This window comes from Talpa occidentalis, unplaced genomic scaffold (genome assembly GCF_014898055.3).
Source record: "Talpa occidentalis isolate TD23 unplaced genomic scaffold, MPIMG_talOcc4v2.1 talOcc4.3, whole genome shotgun sequence".
Classification (NCBI taxonomy): domain Eukaryota; kingdom Metazoa; phylum Chordata; class Mammalia; order Eulipotyphla; family Talpidae; genus Talpa; species Talpa occidentalis.
In genome coordinates, this window is record NW_023603184.1 from 130,585,786 (window position 1) to 130,611,029 (window position 25,244).

At 34.3% G+C, this 25,244-nt stretch overlaps 1 protein-coding gene across 1 annotated transcript; it reads right to left on the reverse strand.

The window, feature by feature from the left end:
* Window positions 1–348: 348 nt before the first annotated feature.
* On the reverse strand, window positions 349–24,873 carry MYL1 (myosin light chain 1). The gene is made up of 7 exons (XM_037521892.1): window positions 24,618–24,873; window positions 12,611–12,638; window positions 7,602–7,745; window positions 4,956–5,129; window positions 4,437–4,514; window positions 1,223–1,265; window positions 349–664 (listed from the first exon to the last, which is right to left on the reverse strand). The coding sequence occupies exons 1-6, from the start codon at window positions 24,735–24,737 to the stop codon at window positions 1,237–1,239; spliced, it is 573 nt and encodes a 190-aa protein (XP_037377789.1). The 5' UTR covers window positions 24,738–24,873; the 3' UTR covers window positions 349–664; window positions 1,223–1,236.
* Between the last annotated feature and the right edge of the window lie 371 nt (window positions 24,874–25,244).

Sequence of the window (25,244 nt, forward strand, 5' to 3'; positions counted from 1 at the left end):
AGGGTTTATTAGGATTTTCTAATAGGCCAGATTGCTACTAGTAGTGAAATAGATCAAACTGTGTATACAAAGATTTACACAAAACTGAAGAAAACTGCTTTCATCTTTAATTGATTGGATAGTTTATATTTAAATGTCTCTGATCCCTACCTGAATTTCCTCAGTTCTCTTCCACTTTTTCAATAATATATGATTATTATTATTATTTTATTTATCATTGCTATGCAGACTGTAATAATTTATTCTTTTAAAAGTTCATCATTTCTCCATATGATGCACATTAACGAGAGAATTGTGATTGAAAAAAAATTTTCTCGAAGATACTAAAAACACAATGTGACTTGAATATTCCAGACTGACGAAAATTATTTATTGATTCATCATTTTAAAGATGTTCATTGACCAACAGTAGAAAATAACAAGTGGTGTTTAGATTTGAGGTTGTCAATATTTTATCTTTCTTGTCTGGAGCTGCAGACACTTGGTTTGGGTAGTATGAATACAAATCGTAGAAAAACAAGGTGTATGAAAATTCTGGGAATCCTTCCATTTAGAAGGGTACAAATTGTTTTGTTTTTCTGAACGATGATAACCAGGTTTGGACAGTTAGTCGCGGGTGTTACGAAAATAAGATTCCAGCCAGTCTTCCTAAACAATATTTGATCTATAAAGGAAAAGGAAATAGATTTAGATAATGAATGTATCTTTTCAGAAAGAAAGTGGAAGGATATAATGTGATTTGCAAAAGAATAGCACACTATGAACCAGTACTCCAACGTAAGCTGTTACCTCCTTGAAGAACCTGGTTGCAAGTGCTTAAGTTTGGGCTATGATAACATGCTTTTCTAGAGTAGTAGTTGTTAAAAATTTCTTTAGTTATTCTAGGAACATAAATAAGCTCATGCTTTGATTAGTGTTATGTTTCAACTAAATTAATTAAATAGTGTCACCTTCATTGACTCTCCACTGAATAATTATATTATAGTCAAAAGCAAGGTTTATACATGGAAGCAAAAACCTCAGAAATTTGTCTTATAAATGTACACAAGGAAGTTTTATTTCTAAATAAGTCATATCAAGGAGTCAATGTTTTATGATTAATATAAATAATTCTTCATTAAGAACCAACACTAATTATATCTACAATACAACGCGAAGCTGTTAAATTTTTTAAAAATGCAACCCAAGAAAGTCAGGTATTAAAGAAGGAACAGATATCTACCTTGAGAACTCCACTTAGATAGACATGATATGCTTGACAAAAGCTGTAGGAAAAATAGAGTTTTGAGTTAAAAAACAGTGAAATTCAATAATGGTGGATAATTCAATAATTGAGCTAATTAATAAATTAGCTCAATTTTAAATATCCTTAGTTATAACATTAGAACTTATTTTTTTAAGAGATCTGTTTAGTTCACTACTTTTAACACTTAATTTATGGTCTTTCCTTATTTTGTAAATTAGACTCTTGGAATGAATGGTAGAGTCACATAGTTAAATTTTTTTCTTTAAAGTATGGAAGGGTTTATAACAAAAAGATGTTCTTCATTACTGTTGCCCTGTTCTTCTCTTTATAGTTATATTTGTAGAGCTATTATTTATATATAAGAAAATACAAATATATGTATCTAAAAATATTTTTTGCACAAATAATGGCATGCTCTACAAATTCATTTACACTTTCTTTTCCCAGTCATAAGTCTTGGCAATATTACCATTATCATAAACCAGAGTGTCCTTATTCTTTTTTAAGGCTGTTGAGAATTGCATTATGTAGATTATCAGAATCTATTTCATACATTCTTCTTTTTTTTTTTTTTTTAATTTTCTAGAGGCATGTCTTATTTATCTATTTGTTTGTTTGTTTGGTTTTATACATGCACTGGGTACAGTCAGAAGCCGGGAGGGCGAGAGAATTCACCAGAGCCAGAGCGGGGAGCAGAGCAGGCAGAAGGACCGAAGTACACTGCTGAGGGGAGCAGCGGGCGGCAGGAGAGGTCTGCGCGCCATGTGGGACCCTCCTTTGGTGGCCGGGGAGCAGCCGGGGATCGAACCGGCGCCGCAGAGGCCGCGGGCAGCTTCGCAACCCAGCGCTCAACCGCTGCGCCACCTGGGAGGCCCATATACATTCTTCTTGATGGATATTAAGTTGTTCAAATATTTGAATTTCATGACCAACACAGAAATGAAAAACTGTGTATATATGATTGTTTCTTTACCATGAAGTACATAAAAACATTACATCCCTCAAAGTAGATTTTACAGAATAAATTGTAACACATAACCATGTAGGGATTTAAGGATTTACATTCCCTCCTGGAATGCACAAGATCACCTGTTTCCACACATTCTCCTCAGCCCAAAGGGTGGTCGAACTTTTGATCTTTGGCAATCAATTTATTAAAAAATAATATATTAGCGTAGTGTTAATCTGAATTTCTTTTATTATTTGTGAACTTTAGCATCATATGTTCATATATATATATATATTTAAGATTTATTTATTTATTTTTTTAAAAAGATTTATTATTCATTCATGCATACAAGAACTGGGATACAGGCCAGATGTTTGGGAGGATGAGAGGATTCACCAGAGACAGAGTGGGGAGCAGAACAGGCAGACTGACCGAAATACACTACTGAGAGGAGCAGTGGGTGAGTCAGGAAAGGGCTGCCACACCATGTGGGTATCTCCCTGGCCAGCTGGGAACTAACCTGCGCTGCAGAGGCTGCGGACAGCTTCACAGCACTGCGCTCAATTGCCTGTGCCACCAGGGGAGGCCCTCATATATATTTTTATATCCTTTTCTATGAATTATATGCATGCCTGCTAATTTTTCCATTGGGTTATGGTCTTTGTATAAATTTGAATAAGTATATATGGTTGAATGTATCAAAATTCATAATGACTTCTGGGTTTTGTATCAGTGTTAAAGGCTTTGAAAGTTATAATATCATTCTACCATTACTTTTATGCTTTCAGCTTTTGCCTTTAAATATTTGATTTATTTGAAATTTATCCTGGTGTTAGATCCAGATCTGACTTTATTTTCTAGATGACTATCCACCTATCCAAATGATATTTATTGAAAGAAATCTTCTGTTATATAATGTATTTAGGGCTATTGCTGACTACAGGGAAAAATGAAGTTTAATCAGAATTGTCAGGACTCAATTTTTCTGGTATTCTTCCCTTCCTTTACCTATCCCTTCTCTTTCCTCTTCTCCCTCTCTTTCCCCTCTCTACCCTCCTCTCATCTTGTCTCTGTTTTTCTTTTCTTACTTTTTCCCCAAGTTAACAGACTTTTCAAGTTGACATTGACATCAAAGCTATCAACTTCTTTGAAATGTGGCTAGATTAGTCTTCTTTGGAGATTGGTAAGTTTCCCAGTTTTATTAGAAAACTTTTAATTTACAAATTTTATCAAGAAATTGGATTTTGTGTCTTTACTTTGTGTAGTACTTTGCTTTTCAGGCCATCTGGGTGAAGTCACTGTAAGTCATTGATGGAAATAGATAACTGCCTGCAACGAGATGATTTTCATTTCTCGTGGAATGCTAGACAAGGAGAACTAATTTTAGCACCAGTTCTGCCATTAATGATTTGAACTTCACTAAGTAACTAAACCTCTTTGACCCTTAGTTTCCTCATTTTTGTAATTGCTTACTATTAGTAACAGACTCTAGGTTCCCCCCAACTTTAATATTCTACTGAATTTTATTCTGATAAAAGATCTTTCTATCTCACAGGGTTGCTGTGAAGATCTAATAAGAAAATACACGTGAAAAAAAACATTTTTAACTGTAAAATACAGCACAGGAGTGCTAAAACACTGTAATAAATCTTATGTACATAATCGCATCCTCATAGGACATATTTTTAGAGTTACTTTTCAATTGATTGTTAATAAAGAACATGTTTGTTCAACAAGGGAGGAAGAAGAAAAGAAGTTGTTTCATTTCTTAGTCAGGAAACATTTATTGAATTCCTGCTGTTTCTGAGAACTTTGCCAGGCAATGGGAAGCAGAGGTTAATTAGACATAGTCCTTTCCCTCCCTCCCCAAAATATCTCACATACTAACTTAATTTTGCTTCTTATTAGAGATTTTCCAGAGACCTTTGTCCTAATCCTCCCTAGAAAGCAAAGTAACCTTTGATTTCTCTCTGATTGTGGCAGTGTCTAGAGGGCTTGTATCTGCTAGACTCAGGGAAAGTTCCATTCATCAGTTGGTTATTTTATATATGTGTATGTGTGTGTGTGAGCATGCGTGTGTGTGTTAAAGTATGGAGTTAATCAGTCCACTTCCCTTTTTTTAAACAATATAATGATTTTTTTTTTTTTTTAGAAAAGAAGTTATTTTAAGCTCAAAAGAAGTCCATCATCAAGCCAATCATTTAAGAGTTGTCATAACCCCTAGAGCAGATAGAATTGTACCTTCATAGTTGATGCAGCCATTGGAGTCTTCTTGACCTTGCATTAGGGCTTCCACTTCTTCCTCTTTCATCTTTTCACCTAATGAAACAAAACTCTGTTCAGAAAAAATTCCACCTTCAGAGATCAGTATGGGCTATGACTTACCTCTTAGAGGGAAGGAATCATGTTTTTCCTATTCCTCTGGCATTCAGTAAGTTGACAATTAATTGCTTTTGAATCAGTGAATTAAATTCATATTATATCTTATCCTAATTTTATTTTATAAGAACTACAATGTTTTACTTTACTTGTTCACTATCAGTATTTTAAGTTACTATTTTCCCAAAATAAACTCATCATCTCTGAGATCAACTGAAATGGTCATTAATAGTTGATTATTCTTTTCTATTTTTCCTTTGTCTTCCTTCCTCCACTTATTTTGGTTATAACTTGATTGGAAGTCATGACTCCCCTTTATTTCGTAAGTTATGACCTTCCCTTCATATCCTGTACTAGAAAGACCACTGCAATTTTCCTTACCCAGTGTGGCCAGAACATGGCGGAGCTCAGCACCCATGACAGTGCCATTGCCTTCTTTGTCAAAGACACGCAGACCTTCAACAAAGTCTTCATAAGTACCCACGTTCTTGTTGTTGGAAATTGCTTGCATCATGGGAAGAAATTGTTCAAACTCAATTTTCTTGGCATTCATCTCTACAGAAATGTAATTGGAAGAGTTATTAGCTACCATGAAATGCCATACTTGATTTACAAGTTAACTTGAACATTCTAGATAATCTAAAAAAAAAAAAAAAATCTTCAGGGCCTCCCCTGGTGGCGCAGGCGGTTGAGCACCTCACTGTGAAGCTGTTCGCAGCCTCTGCAGTGCCAGTTCGATCCCAGCCAGCCAGCGAGGGTCCCACATGGTGCAGCAGACCTCTCCTGTCGCGCCCGCTGCTCCCCCCAGCAGTGTATTTCGTCAGTCTGCCTGTTCCCCGTTCTGTCTCTGGTGAATTCCTCCCATGAATTCACCTCCCATCAATTCACCCTCCCATGAATCTGACCTGTGCCCAAGTTCTTGTATAAATAAATAAGTAAATCTTTAAAAAAATTCTTCATATTGCTTAAATTTCAGTTGGTAAATTGTCAAGGTGATAAAAAGTTGGAAATAGATAATGGCATGAACTCTGGAATCCTAATGTTTGAACTTTTATTCCCAAATCACCACTTTCAACTATGTGATCGTGGGTAAGATTCTTAAACTTTTTGTGCTTCAACTTTTTCATTTGTTAAACAGAGATATGGTGGCAGATAGAAATTAGACTTTTGGTGGTGATCACAATATACAGATGTCAAAGTCTAAGGCTGTACTCTTGAAACTTATATAGTGTTATAAACTAATGCTGCCTCAATAAAAAATCATGACCGAAATATTTTTGAGTTAAATCCTGAAAAAATAGAGATACCGCATAGTGTTAATCTAAGAATTAAATGATATGATAGATGCAAAATTTATTACTAAGGCTGGGACAATATAAGTGCCACCTACTATTATTGTTGATTTAATATTTTCTATAAATACTAAAGAATTAATAGAAAATATACTGTGCTGCAATAAACCTATAGCATACAAATATAACAAAATTTAACTGAATTTTAATATATATTTCGCCCTTGTCCTGAGCTTTTGTAAAGCCATCAGTTTCTTTAAATTTTAAGTAATTTTTAAAAGAAGTTTATAAGGTGAGTATGCATGTCAAATACTTGTTCTCCTGACTTCTTTGCAGTTTAAAGTCTGGAGATGACAGGAGTTTCTTCAGTATCTTCTGATAAGGTGAATTATACTCACAGCAAAAGTATAAAGTATAAAGTAGACTATCCAGATGTATGCTAATGGATAAAATTATGTACCCTTAAATAAGAATTCCTCTTACTGGTCTTTCATAAGCGTATAGAAATCTAGCACATTGAGTAATATTAAAAAGATTAAATTTATATGCTGTATAAGTGAAACATTTAATTCCATTAAGGACAGATGTGTGATGAGTTTAAAAATAAGATTGGCTTATTACATTCTTTATGTCACTCAGAAATATTTTGCATGATTTGGCTGGAAACTATACTCTGAGAAATATGAAGTTTGAGTAAAATTTCAGCAGACTTATTTAGGTAAATTTTCTTGAAATCAACTTCTTTTCTTTTGAAACAAAGGAATATGTCCAAGTCATTTAAAGTTATCTCATAAAAGAGAAATTATTTGCTCTCACTTTTTTTCCCCTTAGACAGATGAATAGCCCCAATATCTCCTTGGAAAATTTTTGTTTTGTTTCTTTGTTATTAGTATTGTTTAAGGTGAGCTATTCCAATAGTCTGCATAGTTTTTCACAAACCATTGGGATTAAATTCTTTTTCCTTGTTCCAGACTAATAACTGGATATCTTTATTGAGTGAAAAATTTTAGAAAAATTTCCATTTCTATAGCTCACTGACTTTTGTTCCAGGATTTATCTTTGGGGGCTGAATGCAAGCTTTGGCTTAGATTTTTAAGTCTTTTAGTAATTCTTTGGAAATAGGAAAAACACTGTTATTAAGATGTCCTCTCTGTTCTTAATTAACATAACTGCATTTCCTTTAAGATAGTTGCAGAAGGATGTGGTCAAGAGAAGAGCTCTGAGTAAAACCAGGAGGTATTTTTCAATCTCTTGAAAATATTGTGATTATATTTCCACTTTTTATCAGAGTAGATCTTCTCTAGAAGATGACATTGTAATTTACTCAGAGATGTAACTATAATTTGTTGACAAAATGCATTGTGTTTTATCTATATTTAATATCCCTGTCAAATATATTTTTGCCTTTGAAGGTTTGGAAAAAAGTGCCCATTTGGTTATTATTTCATTTCATTAACCTTTAAATTATAAACATTACATATGATGAGGATGTTAGCATTAGACATCATTTCCTTTCATTAGCATGACATTTTATCATGCTTAAAAATTCTCAAGAGAAGGTTAACTTATTTTATGAAGGAAAAAAACTGAGATTCTTGATGGCCAAGAGGCACATTTATCATCAGAAACAATTAAGTCCTATTATGTGGAACTTATTTTTCAATAAATCAATATTTTAAACTCACACACACACTTCCCAACATTTTCATATTTCCTGGGGAAAAAATGTGGTTACCTTCATTGCTGGGGTTCCCCAGAACCTTCTTGACCTCTGCATTAGTGGGATTTGTGCCCAGTGCCCGAAGGACATCACCAACCTGGCTTAAGGTGATCTTGCTTTCACCTGTTCTGTCAAACAGGAGAAATGCTTCCTTGAAGTCTGCAAAAAGCAACAAGTATTAGTTTGTTTCTATAAGAAGCAAGAAGCATCACGGTTGTCCCATAGACCTTTAAGTTAACTTCAACTTCACCAAGCATTCAGTTCCAACTCTCCCATTTTACAAACTTTGCCAATCACTTAACTTGTTATTTTTGCACATGCCTTTTCCTATCTCAAACCATCTTGGACCAATCATTTTGAAATTGCTTACTGGCACCATTTCTAATTTTAAATCATATATTGTTATTGATTAAGTATGAAAATTTGAACTCAGTCATATTTACATGTATTCCTTCACCTGCTTGGTAAACAGGAGAGGATTAAGAAATACTGAGACCTTGAGAAATCTTAAGAAATTCCCATTTAAACACTTATATAATTAACAAGGTCAATTAAATTTCAGGAAAGAAAATTTTCAACTGTGGTCATGGTATGTGACGTTAATCCAAACTTCTCGAATTATAGAATAACCTCTCCTTCAGGCACAAATTTCCTCGTTTCTCCCTTTAACTATTTTTTATCAAGAGTAACTTCATTTTTTTTTAAAAAAAAAGATTTATTTATGCATACAAGAACTGGGGTATAGGCCAGAGGTGCAAGGGGTGAGAGGATTCACCAGAGGCAAAGTAGGGAGCAGAACAGGCAGATCTACTGAAATACACTGCTGAGGGAAGCAGCGGGCGAGGCAGGAGAGGTCTGCTGTGCCATGTGGGTCAGCAACCTGGCTGGGGATCAAGCTTGTGCTGCAGTGGCTGTGGATAGCTTCATAATGTGTGACTTAACCCCTTGCACCACCAGACAGGCCCAAGAGTAACTTAATTTTTCAGGGAAAATTTAGAAGGATGAGACAAAGCCCTAAGTCTGTAATCATTTAACCAGTTTAATGTATGACCAATAGGGTCCCAGCATAAGGACTCAGAAGGAGTAACATTCATTTGGATCTTTCACTATGGTAATCTCTAAATTTGACTAATTTTTCAGATAATACATTGGCTACAGGTTGCTATATTAGTTTTGGAATTTAAGTCACATTTTAAAATTAAACCTTTGGGGAGATAATTATAGATTCACAAGTACTTGAACAGAAAATAGAGACATCCCTCATAGACTCTTCTCTGGTTTCCCCCAGGAATATTTTGTAGAGTGATAGCACAATATCTCAACCAGAATATTTACAACGATAGACCAGGGTTTTCCTCAGACTTCCCCAGATATTTGTGTATGTATATATGTATTAAGTACATATTTTAAAAGTGATTTCTGTTTTTATCAAAATCCTTCTTTTACTTTCTTTGTCTAAATTTTGTCATTCTCCTTTGAGAGAGTTGATTTTGCCTTTCAGAATCACATTAATAAGGAATTTAGGGAAGCACACAAGAAGACCAAAAGGGGTGCTACTATGGATTTATGGGCTGCTAAAGTCATTTTAATTGAACCTTCTAAATTACTTAAATACAATTTTCTGGGAAACTTGTAAGAATTGATAGTATGGGGCCTCCCTGGCGGTGCAAGGGTTAAGACAATCTATGAAGTAATCCACAGCCATGGCAACTTGAGTTCGATTCCTGGCCAGCCAGGGAGCAGCCCACATAGAGCAGCAGACCTCTCCTGACTCACCTCCTGCTCCCCTCAGCAGTGTACTTAGGTCAATCTGCCTGTTCTGTTCTCCACTCTATCTCTGGTGAATCCTCTCACCACCCACACCTCTGGCCTGTACCCCAGCTCTTGTATGCATAAATAAATCTTTAAAAAAAAAAAGAATCAATAGTATGTTGTTGGAGTTAAAACTAACAACACTTAAAAAACTCATTTGTGAATGAATTGTAGAGGTGAAAGGCATTTAGGTCACTAATGGTATCATACTGAGAAATGCTATCCAGATAGATTACTCAGCAAACTGTTTCATCTAACTCTCACCCCTTCACCTAATCTAAGATTGCACCAGGAATTATATTCACAATTGACTAAAGATCATATTACCATTTCTTGCTAAACTTTATGCCTCAAAAACTCTTCAATTTGACTATCACAGATCATTTCCCTAATCTAAAAAACAGGCTGCAGGCACTGTGGGGCCATTAGTCATATTATTTTTCATCTTTCTCTAAGGGACATGTGAAACTGAACTATTCTTGTTACTGGCTCCAGGCTTTCGTGCACAGATGCTCAAGGGCTCACTATTACTCTGGTCAGATGCTAATATAGAAATAGGATTTTATGGACTGCAATAGAATCACTCTGACATTAACCCCTCTGTCCATTTAAAGGTCAAGACCAGAAAGATATTAGTTACCATCCCTATCCCAGATTTTAAAAGCTTGGTTACTCTCTTGAAGAGTCTGGAACACGGCTTAGCAAACCACTGCCTAGGGATTGACCCCCTGTTTTTTGAGTAAAGTTCCATTGGAATACAGCAATGCCTATTTGTTTTTATATTGTTTATGGCTATTTTCACATTTCAGTGGCAGAGCTCAGTTGTTTGAATAGACTGTATTTCCAGTAAGGACTAGCCTATTTACTATTTGGTCCTTTTAGAAAAATTTGCCAACCCCTGGTCTAGAACAACATTATTGTAGAAATTTTTGTTATGATCAAAAGGTTCTATATCTGGGTTGTCCAAAAAGGTAATTGCTATCTACCTGTGACTTTTGAGCACTGTAAAGTTGCTAATACTATGGAGAAAATAGATTTTTAAATGTATTTATTTTGGATTAAGTAAAGTCTACATTTGAAAAACCTCATCTGGCTAATGGCAACTCTACTTCAGAGCACAGGATCTAGACTTTTAGTACATAATTTTTAGTACATAGTTTTCTAGCTGGTTTTTTCTCTTTCCTCCAAACCTGTGATACATTCAAATAGAGCAGGCATGAGTAAAAATATTTAATCATTAAACAAGAAAGCAAACAAAGGAAGCCTAATTATTTCTGAAAGTACAGGATTTTCATTTAATTAATCAATTTTTATTTTGGTGAAATTTGCTTTATTTTGTCTTTTATTGAGTTACCATTGGTTTGCAGCACTGTGTACACTCCTCACCACACCCACCACCAAAGTTTATATTTGTTTTCCTAACACAAGACAGAAACAGTATACCATTTCAAGTTTACTGAATTTCTTTCCTATCTAAAGCCTATTTCAGATGTGAAGTAATAGATTTAATATTCAATAGTAAGTCCTTCTATCCCTGAAAGGGTTTTAAGTCTTCTATTGTTTGATCCTATCATAATTTGGCTGTCAAAATGCTTTTTAAATAGATATTCGAGAGGACTTGGATGCAGTAACTGATAATGTAGCATCTTAAGTAGTTAAAATGTATTGAGAATCAAATAAGTTATAGAAAACAACCAATTGTTTTCAATAAGAAAAAAACAGTCTACTGTATAATTTGATCTTGAGTTCTGAGGTATCAAGTTATCTAATATATCTATACGGGGAAATCAGCAATGGTGTAGATAACTGTGAGTCTGTACTACAGCAAAGATCCTTTTCTTGTTAATTGATATTCAAGCAAGAGGTACTCCAGACACAGAAATAGACTGAAAAATATGGAATCCTTTAGAGAACTAAGTATGTAAATAGGTCCTTATTAATCACCTACCATTGTGATCATATATAGATTACACGTCATGACATAGATAGTATAGGAATATGTTATTATGTCCAATATTCTAATTTATAACTATCAGTTTATTGAATATGTGACATTTTCTCTTCATAAATATTCCACTTGAATGCCCCCAAACAGATGAGTGGATCAAGAAAATCAGTATATATACATAATGGAATACTACTCAGCGATCAAAAAAAAATAAACTTATGCCATTTGCAGCAGTATGGATGGAGCTGGAAGGGACTATGCTAAGCAAAATAAATCAGAAGGAAAAGGAAAAATGTCAAATGGTTTCATTTATAGGTGGAGCATAAGAAAACTGAACAAAAGTTCAGGAAAAAGACAAAACTTGAAAGCTGATCATAGATTTGAGGCAAACAGCAAGTAAGGGTGAGTGAAAGGGCTCAAAAGAGAGGAGTGTAAGGGACTATGGTGATGGTTCACTGGTGCTGTGGTGGTGGGAGAATTAGTGGGAATACACTTGAAGGGAGGAATCAGATATTGTACAAACAGGAACAATGATGTAGGAAAATCAACCAATCAATTTCTGAAAATAAAAAATATCAAATAGAGAAGAAGAAATTTCTTATTAATTTAAACTGACATTAGATTTTGATCCTATCACTGATTTTTTGCGTCTTTCAGCAAGTCTCATCACCTCTCTGGGAGGCTGACTTGACTAATGAGAGGCCAGAAATGTCTAATATTTTCCTTTATTTTGACAAACTACTTTCCCTTCTATTTCTCTCAATTCATTTTTATTTTATATCCACTCCAACCACTATTTCTTTGAATTCATCATGGTGCCAACAGAAATTGTGCAGATTTGGGCAATTTCTTAATCAACGTTACCTTCTAAATAGAACAATTCAGACCTGTCAAATCTTTCTTCAGGGATTTGTTGAACTGATAATGTATTTTTATCCATCCAAATTCCATACCCTCTTTTGCATGTTGATATATACACAGGATATTACCTACTGTATCAAAATGGTTTCATTGAGAAATCAGTGAATGCAGGTATTTTGTGGTGTTGATCTTTTTTTGCTTTAACATGTTTGGTTACTGATTATAAGGATGGGATTCAGGCTGAGAGAATTTATATTTAGATTAATTGAGACCATTTTATATTTAGAGTGGTAACACCAGTGGGCATAATTAACAAGTGCTAATCTCATCTCAAGGGAATTGATTTTCTCACATGCCATCTTTATGAGTGTGCACATATTAACAGCTATATCTTTCCACTTACCCTCCTGCTGTTCCTTAGAGAACTCGATCTGTTAGAAAAAAATTAACCACAAAGAATATTTTAACCAAAGAAAAATGTCCTGATTTTTAAATGGATCCAAGCTCATTCCCTGAGAAATCTTCAAAGTAAGCTCAAAAGTAAGCCTACTTTTCAGAGATTCAGGCCTAGCTTGGATATGAACAGGTTGAGCCACACGGTAACATGCCTTGGAGATGAGTGGTATTTCAGTAAGTAGGCAGTACTTTGCCAAATTTTGGAGTAAGAAGCTCAATTCACTTACCAGCAATTTGGTCAGCACTGAAGGACTGCAGAGGTGAGAAAGAGGAAGAAAGAAAGAAACAACTAGTATTTGTTCAAATGCATTGACAGAAGGATGAGTGCTCTCTGCTGAGATTTTTAGGAAGCCACGTAGATATCACAGAATAAGAATTTGCCTTTGGATACTTTTGAATCTAGGAAAACTACAAAGCTATTGCAAAAGATAATTAGGGAACTTCTCTATGTATCTTATTCAATGATTTAACAAATGCTAAATCAAATACTTCCTGGAATAATATAATCTATGGTGTATTTGTTATGTCTAATACAGGTACACTGTATTAAGAAGTAAAAAAAAACATTGCATTAAAAAACACCTTAAGTCTTTCTTCTATTTAACTAGTACATTTTTATCCAATGCATAAGAAGCAGTTTACTGAATTTTAGCTATTTGCATCATTTGCACGTTTTAAAAGGCATGCTATTTAGCAATAGTTGCAGGTTTTTTTCCTTCTAAATTTATATATAATCAACCTCATGTGATATAGCAAAAGTTGGCGAAGCATAAAATATTGCTTTGGGGAGTAAGATGTATTTTTCCATTTGAAGATTAATAGCTGTAATTAATCTCTCTACCCTCAACCCACCTCAATGAAAACTAAAAGTAGACTCTATAGATTCATTCAGATTATGTTTTATCCTCAGTTCTTTTCCTTGTCTGTCTTTTCTTGTCAAAATCAATCATATCCATTATCTATATCATCCAATAAGTGACAAATAGTTTCTCATAGGACCCACCATGATGGAGTTGCTGAGCTGCAAAAGAGCGGCGAGGCTGGAGTGAGTTGAGGGCTGCTGGAATCCCTGAGTGGGGGCCTCCGTTGCTGAGGCTGCCTTTTATTTCTGGGGGAGCTGTTACCTCACAGCTAGCATCAGGTTTCAGAGGGAGGTGGCCACTCCCTTGCAGAGTTCTTTAGCTTTCTTAGGGCAAAGGGAAAGAGGCATTTCTACCCTGAGGGTTATTTTTAGGTTGCCAGCCCTCAGAGTGGACAGCCATAGTAAGGCTGAAGTGCAACTGTACTTTTATGGTCTTTTACCCTGAAATGGTCTCTTGGAGTGGCCTTTTTTGAGAAGCTTGTTCATTCAGTAGCAGAGATGCTCAGAATTTCACTAGGGGCTTGGGCTGGTCACTGGTCTCTGTAAATTTTGGATTTTGTAAATTTCAAGTCAGCAAATTTTTATATTAATGGGACTGGTTTGGGGCGCTCCAAGGAGCAACTGCTATAGAAGAAATACAACCTCCGAAACTTTGTCCCCATTGGTAAAATTCAGAGGACTAGAAAAGGCCATGCATGTTCTGTCTGTTTCTTAGGGTTCACCTAAGAACAGTCTGGTCTGTTCTGACAACATTCAATTTAAGACCCAACTTTGGTAAATTACATTCTTAGAATTATAGAGTTATCTAATAGTTAATAGTTTTGATCTCCATTTTCACCATTCCCTCTGAACCTCTTTACATTATGAGTGGATATTTTCCACCCTTCTTGTTATCTTTATGGTAGTTGATGTCATATTTTTGAATGTCTGAAATTCCTCTAGGAAGGAAAACTGATAGTTCATTTTTGCATATGCATTCTTGGCATATTCTTTTAAAATTAAAATGTTTTGTAAGTTCTTATGAGAATGTTCTGATACTGTTTCTGTCTTGTCTAACATTTTTATGGATCTGTCTCTAGGCTGATAATCAAAAGAACCCAAAGCAGGGACTGCAAAATTACACTTCACAATTTGAAGTCTGCCTAAGGGATTGGTTGGTAATAGGCTTCATGGCAGCTCACCTGAAAACAGGGAGCAGCTCCCTTCTCAGTGGGTCTTTAAAAAGCAGTGCTGGTGTAAGATCAGTCCTAGAATGTTCAGTTATGTCATCAGTTCCTACATATTAAAAGCAGTTCAAAAACATTAAGTATGTTGGAGAAAAATTTAACTTAAGTATCATTTCAGAAGTTCTGGCCACAAAAAGCATGATGTGTTCTCCTGCTAGACAGATGTATACTTTCAAGCTTTCCCTCATGACATATGGGAAGAAATCAACATTTAAATGTATTTGCTTTTGCCCAGTGTTTTCAAGTAGTGAAAAAAAAAAAAAAGCCAAAGTTTTGACTCCCAAAATGAGGATTGAAATATAATTTTAAAATTATTAGTATATAGTAAATATATCGCTATAAATAGATTGACATTTTGAGAGGCTATTAGCAAACAGGTTTAAAAATTAAAAGTGTTTGGAATCATTATGGGGAAATGGAAAGAAGGGGCAAAGGTGGAAAATTTGTGACCTTTGATAATTGTGTAATTTGGAGTCTCACGATTTCGATGCACAAATTATAGCCATTAGAGCAGAACTTGATTTCTTTGTGTTCTTTTTTAGCCTTGTAATTATATTTATATAATTGGGTCATTAAATTTGAATTGCCCTGTGATTAATATTGAGAACTAGCATATATATATATTTAGTAGAGCTACTAGCTATAAATAACATAAACTCATCAAAGTGGTCTCATAATGCCCATCATATGCCCTACATAATGCTTATTTTAAAAATAGTTTTCAGTAGAAATGTTTTCTTTGAATATATATAAATTGTGGTCAACTTGTATAAAATATGTCCAGTAAAAAGGACCGTTATTTAAAAAGTTATATTTGTATTATGAATAAGTTGTTGCTAGCCACTCTCATACTATATAAACATTTACTATTAAAATAGAAGTGGTAGGTAGGGGTCAACTATTTAACTCTAGTTTTTTCTCTATATCTTTATCACATAGAGAGTAACACTTGGATTATTATTGTACTTATTGAAAAATCAAGGCAAACATTTAAGAAAGCTATTCACAACAGTAGGGAGGATTATCTATTGACAACAGAAGAGAAATACAGTCTATTTCAGAGAATACTCTACCATTTAAGATTTAGAACACCTAGATGCTGTGTTGATAGAATACATGGAAATGCTGTTAATTCTCTGGTACGTTTTACAAATTACAAAAACTTTCTCCTGCAGCCTTTCTTTGATCTTACAATGATGAAGTCATCAGCCTTTTGAACAAAAGTATCATATCAATACAACATATCAACTGATTTTAGATTGCTATTTCTAGATTTTATCCCACACAACTCTGTAAAATACCATACCTATATTACATGCTCAATAGATTTTCATTAAATTAAAATCATCAGAACATATGTATAGCAAGTTCTTACTTCAATTATAAGTTCCTCCCCTAAAACATTTTATTTCCTGAAGGAAAATACGTATATATCTTCTTTACAGAGCGTCTTACATTTTCAGAGGAAGTGCAGGCATTTTCTTTCCATGTTCCATCATTAGCCCCTAGAACTGACAAGCACATAGTAGGCACACTCGTTTTGATTGATTGGTACACATGGTTATATTTTCACAGACTTCCTTAGGTTTTATATAAACATTTATCATCAGAACAATTTTTCAACCTTCATTTTCTATTGTTTTTTAAAAATTTATTTAAAGGGCTTTTCATCTTAGCCTAGAAACTTACATTAGACTTAGTAAAGTAACTATATTCCACATTTTTTATGATTTGTGTATTTTTGGTATTTGCTTTAGGTAAATAATATTCTACAAGGTAATAATACTAAAAAGGATAATTTTTGCAATGTTTACAATTTTTTCTTTGAGAAGTTTTTATCTAAAGTAATCATGAGATTTGGTTAACTGATTAAAGAAAATTGAGTTTCTGAAATATAGAAAGAATTGATATACAGGAAAAATATTAAAATGTATTTAATCAAATAAGCTCTGGAATTGCTATATGTTAAACTTCAATATACTAAAACATTTAAAGCTACAATTGAAGACTATCTGCAAGATATGTGATGTTGAATACTGAGGGAAAATGCCTTAGGAAGGAACACAGGAAATTTACTATCATTGAGAGATATAGTAGGTCTAATCAGGATGGCTCAGGATGGAAATTAATCTCCACAGGCCAGTTTTTTCAATTACAAAACATTGCTGCATACTCTCTAATTTAGTGTGTGACAGAGAAGCCAAAGACCTGAATATATGCTAACTCTAAGGAACACTTAACATTAATTTTCACTCCAATCTCATTGGTACACTATAAAAGATCAGGAGAAGTCCTGTTTTGGAATTCTGAGAGTTTTGTTTCAGATTGAATCAACTTAAAGGAAATAATATTTTTCATTGCATTTCTTTTATAGCAATAAAGAATATTCTTAGAGTGGTGACCATAATATAGTCTGAAAAGGAGAATTAAGGACAATGGGAATACAATACAAGTCCAGGCAGTATAATATAAGAGAGGAATGATGACTGTATTGAATAAATTGATCTGAATTGAAGAGGAAATGAATAATTTTGTGCTCAAGAGGCCTAGACTAGTGAAATGAGTTAAGTCAGAGTAAAGGCTGAATTATTAAAATAGTACAATTCAGAACTATAAGAATTAACAGAAAAGCTCAAGTGAATGCTAATACAATTTTTAAAATGTGACTTAAGTCTATACTTCTTCAGATTGCTTATCAGTTTTCCATGATTAATAATTGATAAATAAAATTAAAGTTTCTTCTACTTTGTGTACTTATTTGCATAGTTTATTAAAAATCCACCTATATTTTTGTTCCTTCAATCTCTTTTTGTTTAAAATATGATAATCATATAAATTCTTTGTAATTTTTAAAGAAATTATAAGTATCTATCTGGGAAGATAGATACTTTTCCGACTTATCTGGAGTAAAACTTCCTTTTGTGATGATAAGGATATATGAGTAATGACATGACTTTTTAGAGATTTCAGGTCTTTTGATATGGTGGAAAGAAAATTAGGTAGGATTTGAAGCATTCAGAATTTTGTTCTGGATCTGTTATATAATGAATCATGTCTTTTGATTCAATACCTTATTTTATCTGGACTCTAGCTCCTTAAATATGCTATACTCCATGATTTATGGTTCTAAAATGAGTATTCCATCCTTTTCCCAGTAAATTTTGCTCCAACTCAATTTTTTTAATGGAAAAGGCAGAGTATCTAAAAATTATTAAGTGCTAAATAATAAGTAGTATTATTTTGAAGTTTAGCTAAAGAGGAGTTAAGCAAGATATAATTTTATAATATCAAATGAATACATGTTTTATACATAAGAGACAGTATATCAGGTGCTTACTAGGTACAAAAAATTTACTGCCACAATATGAGGAAGGATGTAAAGTGGAATCAGATGTGGCTATTTAGTTAAGGAAAACTCCCTTTATGGACTTTAACTCACTCTTAATTTTTGACTAGAATAGCAAGAATTTTTCATTGGTATAATTAAAATTTTAGCTAGTATACTTGAAACTATTACTACTTCTATGTTGTAATTTTGTCATCTAAATTCTGATTTGGGGTGAGAAACACATTGTAACTGTTGAAACAAACTATAGAAGATCCTGTTTCATATAAAAAAAATTTCAGCATGAAGAGATGCAGAATAAAGTCTAGTGTCAGCTGACTAAATATAATCCCTTCCACAATTTCCATGAGTCAGATGGTGCTTAATGCTGGGTAATTATGGAATGACTTCCAGAGACAACTTGCCAGGGGGTTCATTTGCAGCATGAAAATGTCGAGAGGCTAAATTTGGCACTTCCACTTTGTGTCTCCTTGTCTTGCAAAGATTTCATTATCTTTAAAGTTAAAAGGGTTATTCTCTATAAATTGGTGAACACATCTATTCCTTCCTAAGCTGAATTTTACTTTGAAGAGACATTATACAGTTACATGCCTTTCAAAATATAATTTTAGGGTTACAGAACGCCCTGTAATATTTTCCTGTTCCTTTCCACTCTTTTATTTTAACAGCATAGGTGTTTGACATTGCTACCTAGTGATAGTCTCAACTATTTATTGATTTGCCCCTGAGGTTTTATCCACACTGCAAATGGATTAACATTGCAATTGGTTGACATTAGAGTTGTGTTGAAACCTAATCTGTATTATTGAAAGACTAGACTAAAGGAAGACAAACACTAAAATTATGTAAAGAAAACTTAGAAACAACCTGTGCATGTTTTTACTCATTCCATTTAATTAGAAAGACTCTACATGTTCTTTTCCTCAAGTTAGGTAAGGTTAAGATTTAACCTTACATTATTACATGTGACATTGTGTAAATGTCACAATGTGACATTATGTTTCTAGATACCACTCCAAAGAATATTTGGTTGGGATTTTGAGTGTATATCATGCTATTTATTTGTAAACTAAATAGAGATCACCAGTCTCTGATTATTAGCCTCATGGCAAGATGTGGAGGTCAGGTTTGATATGTGTGATTGTTTAACTGAACAAACCCAAAATTATTTAAAATTTTAATCAGTTTCACTACATTTGATAGTATGTAAAACACTCTCGTGTCATTTTTTCCTCCTATCTTTATTGAGATATAATTAATATATAACATTGTATAAGTTTAAAGTATGTAACATGTTGATATGATACACGTATATATTTTGAGATGATTCCTACACAAAGGATAGCTAATACATCTATCTCATTGCAGTGTTATTTATATATTTATTTATTATGAATAGAAATTTTAAGACCTATACTCTCAGTAACTTTCAAGAAATATTATCATTAACTTGAGACACCATGCTGTATGTTCGATCTCTAGAACTTATTCACATTATCCTGAAAGTCTCTACCCTGAACCACCTTCAGTCATGTCCTCTAGCTCTGCCCTTGGCAACACCAATCTATACTCATAACAGTATTTATTTATTTATTCACTTTTTAAATTATTGAAATAATGTTGGTTTACATTGTTGTTTGTATTTTGTAATCATAGGACTCCCCCATTCCCCTTCAAGTGTTACGGCCATAGGGCACCCACCACCAAAGCATCTGAGGCTGCCACCTTAGTGCATTGCGCTCCCTTCCCACCTTGCTCTCAGTATTTTTAAAAAATATTCATTTATTTATGCATACAAGAGCTGGGTTGTAGGCCAGAGGTATGGGGGTGGGGGTGTGTGTGGGGGGGTGAGAGGATTCACCAGGCACAGAGTAGGGAACAGAACAGGCAGACTGACTGAAATACACTGCTGAGGGGAGTAGCAGGTGAGACAGGAGAGGTCTGCTGCACCATGTGGGTAGCTCCCTGGCTGGGGATCTAACTCCTGCTGCAGTGGCTGTGGAATAGCGTCATAGTGCTGACGCTTAACCCCTAGCACTACCAGGGATGCCTGTCTAAGTATTTTTTTTTTTAAATTTTTTTTTTTAAAGATTTATTTATTTATTTATACAAGCACTGGGTACAGTCAGAAGTGCGGGAGGGTGAGAGAATTCACCAGAGCCAGGGCGGGGAACAGAACAGGCAGACTGACGAAATACACTGCTGAAGGGAGCAGCAGGTGAGACAGGAGAGGTCTGCCACGCCATATGGGACCCTCGCCGGTGACCAGGGATCGAATGGGCGCTGCAGAGGCTGCGGGCAGATTCGCAGCCCAGCGCTCAACCGCTGCGCCACCAGGGGAGGCCCTCTCTCAGTATTTTTTAATATCCATGTTCCTTACAACTTCTACAGGCAGCTGGAGAAAAGTGACTAAGATCTGTCTAGGTTCCCAGTATTTCATCTCCCATCTGCAAAAGAAAATAACTAACTTGTCAGTCAAAGACTAAGCGCAGGGTAAACTGTATAAAACAAAAGAGAAAGGAACTGTGAGGGTGAAACGCCTTGGTGTCTTGCTCTGAAGTGTGCCTGCCACCCCCTCTTCTGGCTACCCGAGGCTATGCATGTATGAACCATTCTCACACCCTTAGTAGCAAAAAGGGCTTTACATAGTCTTAGAGACAGCAACTTTTTGTAAACTGGAGGTAGTTTACTACAGCTGATTAGATTTGGCCTGCTAGGTTTGACTCTAACTCTGCCGCTTACTAGTTACTTGATCAAGAACATCACACTGAATTTCACATAGGCTTAGTTTCTTTTCTTGCCAAGTGAAGCTGAAAACAACCTCAGTGTAATGTTTTGAAAATTAAAGACAATAACATGATGTAGAGTAAATTCACAATGTTATTGGTTGTTATACGACGAAGAACTTAATAATTTTCAGTCTTTTATGGACCATGACTTCATTTGACTTTTTCTGACAATTCTTCTAAGTGGGATTGGTTTTGTGTCAGCCTTGTCATAGATGAGAAAAAAAGAATTTGTAGACAAATTCAAACAATCCTCTACCTACACCAAAACAACTGTGTGACAATGTGTGTAGAACTATTTGCCTCCACTGGGCACCCATCACTAAGTAGATGTACTTATTGGAAATGCTACATTTCCACTTTACCCATTAAACTGAAAGTTTAAATCTTCCATGCATAAAAATTTTGTTGGTTGTTATTGCTATAGGATCTCTTATTTGATGAGCTTCTGTCAATGCATTTGTACCTTTACAAATAGTAGAATATCTCCCAAGGGTCTGGTCAGAAATGACCTGACTGAGTGGTGAATATGAGGATTAAAATTTAAGTGGTACAATGTGAGACATGATTCAAATTTCTCTCACCTCAGGAATCCTGACATATCAGCTTAGGCATGCACCATGCAAAAAACCCACTTATACATTAAAGATTTTTTTTTTATAATATACACACACAGTCATCTCATTACTTACTTTCATTATTCCACTTGGTTGTAGTGTTAATTCTTGTCTTTGCACCTACTCATGCTGGGTGATAATGCTTATGCTTGAAATTTGGTAAGGCTGTGTTTTCTTAGTCTGGCATCATTATCAGAAATAACATTTTCTATAGCACTTAAAACTGACCAAAACAATAACTTTTATGTTCAAATATCAGTAGTATTTGATTTTTGAAAAGGATGCTCATAGAAATCTATGAAGATAGGATATCCAGTAAGCATTTCCTCTGAGATTATCAAAGATTTTATATGAGAACAGCTAACGACATGTCCTAAATAAATAACAAACCAGGAAAACACATTTAAGAAATTGATAAAACTAATATCTAAGATTGTTCAGAATTTATGGAGATTCAAATATATGACTATTAAATGTGGTATACTATAATATGGAATGTGGGTGGTAGCTGGAAATTGTATGGAGAAGTTAAATATCATCATGCATAAAAACAGTTACACTTAGATTTTAATGCTACTCAAATGCTAAAGGACAGTCAAATTTCTAATCTTTTATGATTTATGAAAAAATTAAATCCAATTAAAGTTTGTTCTTTATTGAGTTTTACAAAAGTTAATGAACACATATAACAGCTCTATTAATTTCTTTAAAGTTCAATTTCTCTGCTTGAAAAAAGCTTATAACTTATATGAGGTAAAACATCATTAAGTGACTAAAAGCATCAAAATACAAAAATGCTTTAATGTACATTTTAATTAGCCTTGTTACCTACTGGGGTGAAATTAAATTTTATAAAGTTTTCGGTTTGTATCACACTTCTTGGCTATGTTATAATACCTATAAATATGCACTGATTTCATATTGATGAGTGCAAATTGTTGAAGTCATTTAAGTTGGTTTTAATTATTTTTTTCTCTTTCTATTAAGAATGTGTTCTCTAAATGAAAGATAAAGGTAAGTTCCTCTTTAGATTTTCTCATTTAACTTCTTTTTTTTTGGTTTGTGTCACTTGTCAGGATCCATCACATCTCCGGTTCTGCAATGAGAGAGTGCAGATGGAGCACTCCTCATCTTTGCAGAGACCCTACTAGTATTTCTTTCTTTGCTTAGTTAGCTCACGCTAGAATTAATTCAACAGATAGATGAAAGGATAAACTAATTTTCAAGGTTCAGAAAGGCATCACTCCTCTGCTGACAATAAACGACTAATCGGTTTACTCTCTCTTTAAAAAGTGATGTTTTGCTATTTCTTGGAGATGTCTTATCTTCCAAATTAAATTTTTATTTACTTATTCTTCTACACTTGCTTGGGGAAGAAATAATGCCTGCTTTCATTAATGTGATAGCTTTTTCTTCTTAAGAAGAAAAATTAGTTTTTCCTTTATAGATCCTTGTAATTCCAGATTCAAAGAGATGGTATTTTCCTTTAAATTATGATAAATGTTAAGAGGAATTGCTTTGACACTGACTCATGTTTGTAATGATATAGAGTGGAGAGCCAAAGAATAAGAACACTTGTAACTATTTTAGTATTATCATACTCATTATATAATGTAGTTGGTGTGCATCTATAAAGATACATTAACTAGAATTAATTGCTGGACATTAGCATTTTTATTTCTTCTTAATGAACTATTTGTATGCTGTCCTTAAGCTAGAAAAACATTTAATAGCAGATCTGACATGCATGTCTCCTCTTAAGTGGATACTCATTAAGAATAGTTCCTCACCAATATTACACTCTATCACCAAGTTTTTACAAATATGAGACTTCACATACCTACAAATTTAAGATAAAATATGTATGATAATCTACGCCTACTTTGAAATAGAAAATTTTATGATTGGCAGGAATGCCATGAATTTATGAATATATTTAACCTCATCATGTAGTTAAGGGTGAGTTAATTCAGTTTCATTTTAGGAATATTTTATACCTATGATTACACTAAAATGGTCAATGATGTGTTTATTTCTAGGTCAGCATTGTGGTTGTCAGGATAGCACAATTCAGATTTATTACATACAGAACTCTTGGCTTAAGGGAAAAGATCACCTCATAGGCACTTTCACCCATTAGTTTTCCATATAAGGTTGGGTTCTTGAGATGAGGATTTTCAAACTGTTTTTGGTCCAATGAGAGCCCAGTGAATGAGACGGTGCACACTTGATGGATTACATCACTGGGAGGTAACAGGCACATTCATTGCGTCCTTTTTCCAAAAGCAGATAATCTTTTGGCAGTTGAGAACTTTGATCACAGCAAAGTGTTGACACAAAAATCAATCACATTCTCCTTAGTTCAAGATCACTATGCAGGAGCTCAAAGACATAAGCTAAAAGCCACATAACCAACAATTTTTACAATTTTTTTTTGGGGTTAGTTTCATTTAGAAGCAACTCAAAACATCCTGAATTAAATGCTGTATATAAATAAACAAGATGACCGTTATAGTCACTGAAACACTTGAATGCATAATTGTCTGCACTGAGATCTCATTTAGTATTGTATCAAATTTTATTAAGCAAAGCTGAAAGAGAAATTAAGTTGAATTGCAAAAATCTTCCTTTCTTCAGATGAAATAAAGCAGTTGTTAAATAAACACAACCGGGACAACAGGGTCATCAGCTGTTTTTAAACTTTTGGAAACAAGTCAGGACTAAAACTTTACTTTGGATGGAGATTTAAAGTAAGGGATCTAGTATCTACAGAAATTTCAATTAAAAAAAAAAAAAGTGACCCTGCAGGTTCAAGTATTTGTAAAACACATTTACACACTTTGCTGTTACACATTTCCACCCTTAAATGGCACTTTGACAATTTTGGGTAAAGGGGAAACTAGAGAACAAAAAAATAAAACATATGCAGGTTCCACATACAATTCCACACTCATAATAATTTTACTGAAATTTTATGCTGGAGTTTATTTTTAAATCTATCAATTCAATTAAGTAATGCCATTTCTCTCAATGAAAAATATAGCCGTCTGCAGGTTCCTAGAGTTCCCTACTGTTGAAAGATGTTTCAGTGACTAAACAATTCATCCATTTAGTTACCTTAATGGCTGAGAGGTCAATTTTTTCTTCCTTGGGTTTTTCTGGGGCGGGTGCAGGTGCCGGGGCTGGGGCTGGGGCAGCGGCAGCCGCTGGTTTCTTCACATCTTTCTTTGGTGCCATTTTGTTTAAAAGGATAGGTTAAAAAAAGAGAAGGAGCACCTCTAAAAGAACCTGTCAAAATGATTCTTGTGTTGGTTCGGGTTGATCCACAGCCCAGTGTCTTGAAGGTGGACCCAGAGTGTTAAATGGTATAAGGACTTGCATATATATTTCACCTAGTGCCTAATAGAATCTTGACACATGCGGCTGGATTGGACAGTTTGCTGGTCAAGGGGGATGGCATTCCGGCTCAGACTATAAATGGCATCTAAAGAGTCAGGGCTTCATCAATTTTTTTAAACTCCTCTTGCTTTTTTTTTTCCCCCACCTCCATATACAAAGGAGAAAGAAGTAAGACAAAGCCAGCTTCAGATACTTTGGTGGCAGTAAAGTAGATTGACTGATGCTTTTTCTTGATAGAATTACAGTTCTGCTGAAGTTATAAATCTTTTTTTTTTTTTTTCCATGCCTAAGACACTCACTGAAGGATTTGATTTCAACTTGGAAGTTTGGCAGGGAGTATCACTA

What these genes read in the sequence shown, in the direction of transcription:
- MYL1 (XM_037521892.1), bottom strand. Translation starts at nt 24,737, where the DNA reads ATGGCACCAAAGAAAGATGTGAAGAAACCAGCGGCTGCCGCTGCCCCA. An exon ending in CCATGTTCTGGCCACACTGG is followed by an intron (nt 4,515 to 4,955) that starts GTAAGGAAAATT and finishes TTGTTTCATTAG; the next exon opens with GTGAAAAGATGAAAGAGGAA. An exon ending in TGGCTGCATCAACTATGAAG is followed by an intron (nt 1,266 to 4,436) that starts GTACAATTCTAT and finishes TTTTTCCTACAG; the next exon opens with CTTTTGTCAAGCATATCATG.